The sequence below is a fragment of the Blennius ocellaris genome (genome assembly GCF_963422515.1).
Source record: "Blennius ocellaris genome assembly, chromosome: 3".
Taxonomy (NCBI): Eukaryota; Metazoa; Chordata; class Actinopteri; order Blenniiformes; family Blenniidae; genus Blennius; species Blennius ocellaris.
In genome coordinates this window covers 15,041,700-15,053,904 of record NC_137652.1, presented here as the reverse complement: position 1 = coordinate 15,053,904, position 12,205 = coordinate 15,041,700, and the positions used below count along the sequence as shown (strand labels likewise).

General features: G+C 40.9%; 1 protein-coding gene across 1 annotated transcript; it reads right to left on the bottom strand.

Annotated features, from left to right (window-relative positions):
• Positions 1–958: 958 nt before the first annotated feature.
• On the bottom strand, positions 959–5,786 carry misp3 (MISP family member 3). The gene is made up of 3 exons (XM_080520891.1): positions 4,559–5,786; positions 2,626–2,699; positions 959–1,545 (listed from the first exon to the last, which is right to left on the bottom strand). The coding sequence occupies exons 1-3, from the start codon at positions 5,655–5,657 to the stop codon at positions 1,450–1,452; spliced, it is 1,269 nt and encodes a 422-aa protein (XP_080377017.1). The 5' UTR covers positions 5,658–5,786; the 3' UTR covers positions 959–1,449.
• Between the last annotated feature and the right edge of the window lie 6,419 nt (positions 5,787–12,205).

Sequence of the window (12,205 nt, the reverse complement as noted above, 5' to 3'; positions counted from 1 at the left end):
AGAAAAACAGTATTGATTGTTCTATTATTTGTAACCTTATATCAATACAAGAATGAATAAAAATTACATTATATTCATTCAAAAATACGGTGCTTACACAATTATTTAAGTAATGTTTCAAGTTCTAAACTGGCTTTATGAGCTTCTAATGTTAAATCCAGATATGTGTTAACCCATTGAGTTGTGGCCCTGCTTTGCCATTTTATGGTGATTGGTAATGAGTTTCTTAGCTGAGAGCTCACACACACTCGTCTGATGTGGTGAATGCAAATATACTGACAGAGGAACTAATGTCTAATGGAGTCAAATACAACCCCAAAATTAATCACAGTCTTGTTCCATGAACAATTTTAAAAGAGTGAAGCTTCGTCTGTAATATGTACCTTTACATTTCTATATCTCACTACAATACAAAGGCCTTTTCTTTTTTGAAGCATCTAGATATTGCCGGAATCATTCTTATGAAAAAGTACCCAGGGAAAAACCCTGTTAGGTCAGGACTAAAAGGATAAAGACATTATGTCATGAAAAGGTACTTCCTGCATTCCTACTGCTGTTTGTTCAGATAGTACAGACAATGGCAGATGGTTTCTTTGTATCCTTTGCACCAGTCATTATTAAGGTAACAATTTAACTTGTTGCTGCACCACCTCACCAGCACGCAAAGGTGCCTCACACACACCCTGGAGTTTGTGGTTTGAAGTCAGTTAGCAAAAACAATTTTTTTCAGTCAAGCGTGGGAAATCTGTTACAGCAATAACAGAAGCTCTTCTCTTGGTATGTGATGTGTCAGTCATGTAAACTCCGTCACAGTCTGCTGGGCTGGCATGCTTGTCATTTTGTGCAGCAAATATTACCGTATGTGCACAGCCTTACTTAATTAAGAAAAGAAATATATGTACCAGACTTGAGCTTCAGAGAGAAAGAGGTTTATGGTGTATAATGTTATTGTGTCAAATTGTATGAGATCGTATACTCAGAGACAAGGTCAAACAAACATAAAATGTTCATTTGTAGTGCAGATATCCAATAATACATTCATTTGGAAAACCCATTCTCACAAAACCTACAATTTTATTCTCATCCATACAGAAAAAAATGTTAACAGTTCCTTCTTAACATTCATTAGTCTCCGTTTTCCCAGAATCAGGTCAAGTGCTTATCTCCTATTAGGTGACCCGCCTCCTCCTTTTTCTCTCCTACCTGCTGAAGTATTATACAGGGTATTCAGTCCACCACCAATCATTTTACTTGCTCCCAATCCTCTTGACCCCTTTTCTAGCCTCAATCCCTGACCTCTTTCTCACTTCAAATTCTCTCTCTTTCCTTCTCTTTATGGCTGTCCCCTCCTCTGATTTGGTCCGTCTTTGTATTCACCGCTCCCCCTTTTCATATTCATCAGCCCTCCACTTCAAAAACTCCAGGCCTCTTTAAACATCGACTCCTCTCTCAATCATCTTCCTCGTTGTGTCCATTGACCAGGCCTGACTCCCAGCGCTGTACCAGAGGAGTTTTTGTTCTGGGGCTCCACGGAGACGGCAGGACCTGAGTTGAAGGGGAAAAATATAAAAAAAGGCAGGAGTGTGATGATTGCACGGTTAAAAATAAAACAGACAGGCAGACAAGAAGTTGTGATAGGTAAGCAGTAAAATGAAGCTGTATTACAGAGCAGATATGTGAGAACAGAAGAAAAAAAACAGCATGAGGTCAACTTTGCCTGCTCTGCAGGGCATTTCTTGGGTTGATCATTAGCACTGTTAGTCGCATGGAGGTTAAGGTATCTTTGATTTAATGCCATTTTCACCATGACTACATCACTAACCGACGCCAATTTTTTGATCAAATTTTTTGTTTGTGTCTGAAGTGTAATCAAGTAGCAGATCTCTGCATGAAACTGAGTCAACCTGTAGAGAATGTGAAAGAGAAGAGAGAAAAATGATGTTATTTCTTATGCCAAAGTGAAACAGGCAGCTAAGTGCTAGCATATCGATAAACTGAACCAAACAGCTGAAGCCAAAGGAGCAGCACTCAGCTTTCATCAGAGATACCACAGTTTAAAGAGATTCAGGACCCACAAGGCAGGTAACGGAAATCAGTGGGATCGCCAATTGACTTTCCCTGATATTAACTGCATGCATACGTTTACACAGATAAAGCAAGCACACAGAGTCTCAGGGCTGTTTGCCTCCTCCACTTATCTGTAAAGATAAGCGACTTACTCTGTGTGATCAGTGTGTTATCAGATATTTCTACCCCATTTTTGGTGCAGACGAGATTCTGACACCCTCCCGAGGGGGTTTTCTTTATTGAGCCTATTGCAGTCTGGTGCAGTTTTATACACATGTTCATATTCATGCTGCTGAAACACTGCCTGAACCCCTCTAAAGTGAGGCTGTGATTCATGGAAGTCAAAAAAGATGATTACGATTTGGGAAGCTGATATTTTTTTTTTTGACTCATGTAGTTGATTTGGCTACATTGCCATGACCTATACAAAATGTACAAGATAGGAAGAGTTGGGGGTGTTAAAGCACAAAGTAGAAAATACTTCTAAAAGCAGTATCATTACTGGAAGTGTGATATCTCAGCTTCATTGCAAGGAGATGAATTGCACCACGGACACACCTCTGGCAGGTTAATCTTGTTGTCTTCAGCTTGGGCTAGGGGCTTCAAGCACAACTTTCCGACTGACTGGTGAGCTGCAAGAGACAGAAGCAATTAATTGCAGGCTGAGGAAGAAAGGCAATGAGGCAGAGGTGCTCTTGTGATTTTGTTTGTGTGTCTCACTGTAAGTAATGAGGTCTCCCTGAATTAAATTAGGAGTGAATATTGCGAAGCAGCAGTGATAGGAGACAGAAACAAAACGCAAACAGCGGAAGAAAGGACATATGAAATAAAGTCACATCACATAATGCAACACAACTGCTTTTGAAACACTGAGTCATAGTGATACAACTGCTGTAATGGCACACCCAGGCTAGTTCATTTCAAATGTTGACTAGTCAGTTGATGACTAGTCACAGGTTCATGCATTCTCATGCAGTCACAAAGACCCAACATACCAATGAAATACAGACAAAAACTGAGACACGCTGTACAGCAATTGTTCCCCGCCTTCATTGTTTGATGTACCTCAGCCCTGACTCATGACCTCACCTGGCCTTTTAACATTTACTATATCAAAGGGTTTTTAAAGTTGACTAATCGATACTGTATGCCACCTAGTGCTGTGCTTGTTCACAGTGACGACTCATAGTAGAGTGCAGGTTGGGTCTGGGGCGCCTTTCTGTCTGAAGTCTGTACATTCTCAACAGGTTTTCTCCTGTTTCTCTAATTTCCTTCCACCGTGCAAAAACAGGCATTAGACATTAATTAAACTTTCCCAATTGCCTGTGTAAGTATGAATGAAGGCAATTAGACTGAAGATGGTAAGATAGGAATTTATAATATAATGATTTTTTTTATAGAATCCGTACATGTGCATATTGATGTAGTTATTTCATCTGGATAATTGTATCGTATCTTTTAGTGATTAACCCATTTCTGAATTATTTGACTTTCGATTAATTCATCTATTATTATCCAGAAAATGCTTTCAGTCGAATCATGAACAAGGCCATACAGTTTAATGGTATTGGGCATATAGAAATAATAATCATGTGTTGCTCAGACAACACATATGCCAGAAAACAAAGCAATGTAATTCAAAAATGTAATGTTTAAAAAGATTTTTCGTGAAGTAAGTGCACACATTTTGGTAGACAATTTAAAGTGAGCTGAATGAAACAATCTCACTGCTCTCTGGCAAATTCATTTTCACACTTTTCTCAATCCAAACATGACAAACAGCTGCTTCAATATCTGGGTTTAAGAAAATCATAATAAAGAATTATCCACATACTGTCAGTCAACACCACAAGAACCCCACAAGGATACACAAACCCCTAGTTGAAAATCATTGCCGTGTAATGAAGGCGCTTAGCAGCAGCTGGGCTGAAAAATCAAACGGATTATTAAAACTACTCAGATCATTTAGGCTCTTTTTTGAAAAGTCTCTGCAACTACAAACAAGTTGCATGCTCTTTCTAAAAGCATCATTTTGTTTCACTTCCTCCCAAAGTGGCACTCCTGAGATCCTCGCGCTTCTTGCTGACACATAAGTGTTGCTGTAAAACCCGCGATTCTCCTTACCTCAGCTTTTGCAATTAATATGACAGACTAGATGCTACATTTATTGTGGAGTCACAGATTTTTTTTATTTTCTCGTTCACCAGAAGATGGTCTCCGGAGCAAAGTTATTGCTCATAACTGCTCACACTCGTTCCAAAAGCTGTTTTGAGGTGTTTCACTGACCATGAGAAATGATGTATTGGTGCTGTTTCAGAGGGTTTTCATCATCTCACCACTGATATAAAACAACACACACACACACACACACACACACACACACACACACACACACACACACACACACACACACACACACACACACACACACACACACACACACACACACACACACACACACACACACACACACAGTCACTCCGTTACTAACCTGCAGAGAGGTCTGTTTCGCCTCTGGATGATGACCCGGGTAAATCAGGAACAGACAGTCCGTTCAATGAAGGAGATAATGTGAGATTCCTTCCATCCATGGTGTTTGACCTCCCTCCTCCTCCCTCGGCACCCCCTCTGTCTCCATACAGGCTTCTCCTCTGCTTGCGAAGCTCCTTTTCCCTCTCATGGGTCTCCTGAATATCCTGCTGGACTTTGACTTTTAAGTCAGTTGAGGAACGCAGCTTGAAAAAGGGGTTCTCTTGAGGGGTTAACTCCTCTTCCTCTTCTTCCTCCTCTTCTTCCCTAACATTGGATGGTGAGATGTGAGGCTTTCCAGAGTCAACAACAGTAGCAGCAACTGGTTTGGCACTGTACCATTTGTCCGCAGGAACCTCCATATTATTCTCTATGATGACGACATGGAACCCGTTTCCCTCAGAGAAGCCTGGTCCGTGGGATGTAGAGTTTCTTGAAACTCCATCATTTGCAGAATTAGAGCTCTGTGCAGGACTTATAACATCCAAGCTATGGTTCTGCTCCATATATGAGCCTTTTATTGTGGATGCTTGCGATGCCATTTTCTGCTGGTTGTCCAGATTTGAAACATGACTTGCAGATGAACAGGATAGGGTCTTACTTCTGGCTGGATCCATTGAATCACTGGGGGTCTGAAAGGCCTCAAAAATCAGTTTCCTCTCTTTCATTTGGCGGACAGTACCTTTGTCATAAACACCTGGAATTTTCCCGAGCTTGACCAGATCCTGCTCCCTCTGTGTCTCCTCGTAGATCTCCTGCTGCATCGTTTTTCCTGCCAACTCTCTGTCCTTGTCTTTATACTTATCAATCTTACCAGTGTGTGACTGGGTAAGTACAGCTTTCCTCAAAGGAATCTCTACGTATTCTGAGTTGCTGGTTGCACTGGGAAGCCCCCTGGACCTTCTCAGGCTGTTTTCACGCTCTATGGACCGCCGGATCTCCCTCTCAATGGGAGTCTCTGTGGAAATACTTGCTGGAGTGCCATCCATCGTGCTGCCGGGGGAGAAGTCCGCTGATACTCCACTGTCACTCTGGCTTTCATCCCACGAGTCATTCTCCATCCTGGTGTGTCTGCTGTGTTTAAGACCCTCACCATATATAAATTTCTTTTGGTGAAGCTCTTGTATTTGGACTGTTTGAGAATCTCTCAAAAGTCCTTTGCTGTGTTGCTGCCCAGCTGGTTCCGTCACTCCAAGTTCACTGTGTTTCTGCACTTCCTCTCCACCTGTTTGCTCATTTTCTCCTTCAGTCCTTTTGCCCGCCCCGCTTTGCTTTTCTTTCACAGCTACAGCACAGCGAGAGTTGTGAGAAGCTGCCCCACCCTGACTGGACGGCTCCATGGCAACAGCCGACAAAGGTGGAGATCCCTGGCCAAGCACCTGTTGTGCAGTTTCCTGGTTTTCTCCCCTGGGGACAAGTTCACGGTGGCTTTGTAGCAACAGCTCCTCCTGCTGTTCAACTGGGGAACTTGTTTGCTGGGCTGAGTCTGGTGCCTGCTTGCCAGAATATGCATGTTGGAAATCTTCTCTGCTGATGTCTATTGTATTCAATTGGTTCTGACAAGGCATAATATCAATCACCTCCTCTTCTTCGCTTTCATCAGCAAAAGGAGGAGAGCTCATAGTATTTATATCATCCGACTTGTTACTGTCTGGGGGAGAATGATGAGCTGGTCGAAACATATTATTCTCAGTCTGACTTATACTGGTGCCATCTGGTGGGAAGTTCAGCTGTGTAACGTTTTCTTCTGCTGTCATATCATCTGCCATCATTTCTGCTGACATTGTATTTGCCCCCTGAATAACTGGCTCAGTGAGCCAAGGCGTCTTTGTCCACTCCTGACTGCTCTGGCTATCAAGAGAGTTAATGTCCTTGGCAGGGTCAGAAATGGCCTCAACTTCACAGGCACTGAGGGAAGGCGGAGGAGGGAAAGCATCCTCACACTGATCCACAAGCTCCTCAGGTTCCTCTTGAGCCTGTAATTGACTAGATAGCTTTTGGGAAGCTTGGTCTGATTCTGTCACCTCTTCTTGTGACTCCCCCAGGGTGCACTGAGTTATTACTGTGGAGTCCTGAGAGTCCCTTTTTGTTACTTGACTAATGTTGGTTGTTGAGAGCTGCTGGCTCCCCTGCGGTGTTGTGACTTGAACTTCAGGCTCCAGAATGTCGATGTCCTCCTCTGGTTCCGCTTTAGGTGCTGCCCTATTTTGCCAAGATGAGCTATGGCTTCTTATAGCCTCCTTCTCACTGTGCAAACAGGACTCACTGACCCAATTGTCCATGGACTCGACGGGACCTTCTCCCTGCGAGGCCGGGGGCTTTGTTGTCATGGTGACAAGTCTTATGATGTGAAAGCGTTAAGAGCAGTCAGGTTGTTTGGCCTCCAGCCAGTGAATCTGAGTGAAAGTAAAAACAGCAGAGCAAAAAGTAATTGAAGTACAGACATTGTCACTCTCTTATATATACACGGTTATTTCAGGGCATGCAAAATGAGTTGCTCATTTCACTAAACGAGTGACTCATCATCATCGGAATTCACTGTGACATTTAATGAGGAATAGTTTTTAAATGCTGTGTCAACGGGCTAGTTTGAACTAGATTAAAAAAAAAAAAAAACACCTATATTTTTTATTAGGGAGTTGCATTAACCATTCCTCCTATTTGATGACCAGAGAAAGGATTTTTGATGATTTGGAGTGAATGACTAATGCAATATAAAGCGCTATATAAAACCTATGCATTCTTCTTCTTCTTCTTCTTATTATTATTATTATTATTACTACGAGTAATAATAATAATAATAATAATACCATCATACTAGAAACATGTTCATTGGCAAACTTCAAGGGGACTTTACAGTAAGCATTGGTTATGTTGATGATGTTCATTGGTTGGGCACAATCTCTAGCAGAATGTGAGATGGCACGTATCTCAGGGTTTATATATATATATATATATACACACACACACACACACACACACACACACACACACACACACACACACACACACACACACACACACACACACACACACACACACACACACACACACACACACACACACACACACACACACACATCCTAGTAGAGCAGCAAATATCGATTTATTATCGGTAATGGGTTGATCGTTTGCTACATACAGAGTTCTTTTGTGAATATATGACAGGCAACTTGTTCCAAACACTATGGTTGGTCTTGGCTGTGAAGTACCAGCTATTGTACTCCACCACGTGCAGTGTATAAAGTTTTCTGCTGAGCACACCTTTGTTTAATCAGCTTACAGGATGGGGAAAGGCTCAGTAACACGTACACACATTGGCACGCACAAACACACAATACAGATAATAGGATCTTTGTTGGAGAATCCAACCCATACATTTTCCCAACACATTTTTTTGAAAGATTCTATTTCCAACTTTACTCTGTCCATATTGTTGACCTTCCACCATCTCTCTTCTGCTTCCCTCGCTACTCAGCACGCACACAAATGCACACACACTCTCACAAAGCTCTGTCATCTTCCATTCTGCTGATCATGACAAACTTGTATTCTCATCCCTGGTGGTCCCTGCCAAGTCACTTTGACTGGGCCCTCCTCTAACACTGTGACTGATCATTAAGGGGATGGTGGACCACAGCGTTGTAGATGATTTGTCTTTGACAAGCTCGGCTGGATGGCCCAAAAAATATCAGCCCCTCCATGTAGATATCACGGGGAGTGACAGCATGGCATGACAAGGACAATAGAGGATCACTGTGGCAATTATGATGACAGAACATGTAGATCTCACAGCGATACAACGCTTCCAAATGTGGTCGAATATGGCAGAGAATATCAGTGAGTTGTAAGCTTTACCAAAGGCATTTTTTGGAACAGCAGGTCAACTGAACACTGTATTTGAGATGGGTATAATTGTGAAAATTGTCAGCCACTCTTGCCAGCACGAGAAACATATAACAGTGTCACCTTTTCAGGATTGCATTCAATTCTTGAAATTTAAATATATCAATTTTCAGAGTGGGCACATTGTTTCCTGTCCTATGCTGAACATATTGTGGTGTGTTATTACAAGCACCACAAGCAGCTTGTTTGGACACACAGAGCACTCTATTCAGTGCCCATTGTGAAATGTATCCTGGCTGATGTCAGAACAGTCATTAAGCATGAACTGGAGAGAGAAAGTGGGGTTTGGCATTTCCACAGTTATTTCTGTGAAAAACAATCTGAATTTATTTCGTGAATGTATGAATGCTGAACCTTTAAGGATGGCAGAAAAAGAAAACAGCAGGAGAGTATGTGCATATATGTGCCGGTAATACCTGTAACATCCATTCACTGCATGATTGTACAAAAGCTAAGAGTTTGATGCAGTTGGTAAAAGTAGAATAATTGACTTTTATGTGCTGAGAGCTCCCAAAATGGACATTTCATTGTGAAATTGAGCATGGAAACAGCCACCAATAGTTTGAACCTTCCTGCAAATATGTGCTTAGCCAGTTTTATTCACCTCAATCTGTTGATCCTGGTAAAAAAAAAAAAAAAAACCTGCTGAAAACAAACAAGCTCAAGCTATTAATACCATAATCCTGATGATCTACAACATTGAAACAAACCTCTCAATTATATTATGGCATATTATTAATTGGTCTACCCAGTGTGTAACAACAAGCTAATTACATCATATGGTAATGGGGTATGCCGCTTTATTTTATTTTTCTGAAAAGCAATGAGAAATCGAGTAATCTGGTTGAATTTAAACACAGGTTTCCTCCGCTCACTCATTTGCTCAAGTAAGGTTTCAGGAGATTGCAGATTAAAACTTTGTTACATAACAGGCTTATGTTTTGCTTATTATCTACAAAGCTCCTCACTTTATCAAAAGAACAGCAAACTCATGATCATCATTAAAAATACATCTGCGACAGGCCTTACAAATAAATTTGCCCTCGTTTTTCGGGTCAGCAGTCTCCTGGGGTAGTTGAAGTCCTAAAGGCATGTGACAAAAATGCTAATGAATTTAAATAAATGCAGCACACTGATTCTCATTAGAAATGTTTTGTTGCAATCTATTGGATGCTGACACAGTTGCACATATGCAGTCACATACTCTGATATACTTTAATCACTCTGGCAAAAGGTCATATTGGGAAAGGTTGATCGCTCCGAGCTCAGCTGTTCAATAATTTTCTCTGATAGTTATTATAATTTTGAATATATAATATAGTCAATGTATCTGTGCAGGAATTTCAACAAATGAATGTGATAGCACCAGAATATACAGCTGCACGTACCTGTAAAGACAAAACGTGAACGCTGTTCGCCAAAAGATGGATACGAATCTCTGAGAACCCACACTTTTCTGGTATCAGGTCACTGATGTGTAATGAGCACAAAAACAAATGTGTTTGGTCACAGCCCCTGTGCCTCCTCCCCTCTGCATGCTCACACCCTAGCTGTACCAATTGTGTGTTCCCTCATTTGCATAGTGTTCACCCACATTCACTCATACATGGACAGGGAATGAGCATGTGTGCATGCACACACGTGGGCCTCAGGCTTACCCTACTGTTGTGGATTTATAAACGTAACCTACTAATCCAATTAGTGAGTAACACTAATATTATTATCACACAGCAAGTGAATGATATAATGGCAAAGAGAGAAGGGGCTGGTGTGAATAAATCACTTCAAACTAGAAAGATGGAAGTGGATTGCTTCATATCAACATGCATAATTTCCGATTATGCATGTTGTCCCCCCTACAGCAGCCCCACCACACACACACACACACACACACACACACACACACACACACACACACACACACACACACACACACACACACACACACACACACACACACACACACACACACACACACACACACACACACACACACACACACACACACACACACAATGAGCTATTACAAATAAATATTTAAATAAACTAATAAAACAACCAATGAAGGACTTAAATGATTAAAGCATGTAACATTGACACAAACTAAATCAATTTAGACTGTTTCCATGTACTCAACTTCCTTTTTCAAATCAATATTTTCTTTTTTCCTTTTGTTTCTGTTCTGCAAGGAAGCACAGGTTAAAATAACTTACACTTGGTCAATATGTCAAAAATGGTGCAGCACGGACTGCTGCCGATCACTTTTAAAAATGATCACAAATCCATTTTCAAGTCATTTCAGACCGGTGAAATTATAAACATAATGCAAGTCTGCAGCAAGAAAATGTCCCACAGACAAGCGTGAGAGTCTGAGAGTCCTAAATAAACTAAAATGGTGTGAAAAGCTGTCTAATTGAATATGAGTTAGATTCAAAATATATATATTTTTAGACTTATAACAGAAGCGCAGTTATTTAGCCTACATATAAAAAGGGTCTGCCAAACTGACTGAAATAAATACACTGACTTGCTCAGGCATCAATTTGGTGGTTTTTGTTTTCATCATAATCAGAGCCTGTCAGAAGGAGGTTGCAGGTTCAGGAAGAAAGATAGAAGAAGAAACAGGCCAGAATTCATCAGTGTTATGGAGCTGAAAGCAAGTCCAAATATGAACTCACCAGAAAACAACTTCAAAACGGCCTCACAAATAATGCCCACTGATCTACTGCTGGTGTAGCAAATCTCAAAGCTCCCGATACTATAAATCTGCATTTGTTAAAGAAAGTGTTACATTCCAACCAACAGTTTATAGGCAATAAATACCAACAGAAGCTTTTCCAAAACAGGCAAGTAAGTCAGAATGTTCAGAGTATAATAAAAAAATCAAGTTACCAATCAAATGCTAATTCTTAATGCGGAATTAATTTAATTGGAAAATAATTTATGTGGCTTTACAGCAACACTCAGGACAGACAACAAACGGAAGGAGTGTCATATTGTGTGATTAAAAATCACGTGTCAGTGTTAGATTTTGATTTACAAAGCTGCTGCTGTCAGTTTGCTGTTCATTTAGCTGCCGTCTTTGCTTTTTTCCTTCTCTTGTCTTGTCTGGTTAATGCTCCAGAGTAGACCTCGGGCAGATGGATTGTCTGTTTTTACATCCCATACAAAGAAAAAAAAGTCCTATTCTGCAACACAGTGTGTTATGGATAGGAGGTGGTGTGTGGATGGACCCAAGCTCAGACTCACGGAGTTCCATTAAAACCAGGTTTACTGAAGTCCAGGGAACACGAGGAAAGGCAGGCAACAAGAAGAGTGACGAGATGACAATACAAACCAACAAAGACAACTGAGGGAGAGGGGTTTAAATACACAGGTAAGGGAAGCACACAGGTGGAACTCAACCGGAGAAGGCCATTGGTTAATAGGAAACATGAGGTGAGACACACAGGGGCAGACACAGAAACCTGACAGGGTGTAAGTTTAATTAATCTCATATCAAAAAAGTTACATTCTGAGACAGTTTTGTGATTATCATGCCTGAAATAAATGCATTTTCTATGAACAAACTCAAATATAATGGAAAAAATTGAAAATCTAAAAATATGAACACAGATAGCAACACTGACAAAGGCACACTCAATATAATGATGAAGGGGGAAATAAACTAATTGGTGAAGACTGAGAAAACACACAAAGCACA

What these genes read in the sequence shown, in the direction of transcription:
- misp3 (XM_080520891.1), bottom strand. Translation starts at nt 5,657, where the DNA reads ATGGAGAATGACTCGTGGGATGAAAGCCAGAGTGACAGTGGAGTATCA. An exon ending in CGAAACAGACCTCTCTGCAG is followed by an intron (nt 2,700 to 4,558) that starts GTTAGTAACGGA and finishes TGTCTCTTGCAG; the next exon opens with CTCACCAGTCAGTCGGAAAG. An exon ending in ACAAGATTAACCTGCCAGAG is followed by an intron (nt 1,546 to 2,625) that starts GTGTGTCCGTGG and finishes CCTTCAACTCAG; the next exon opens with GTCCTGCCGTCTCCGTGGAG.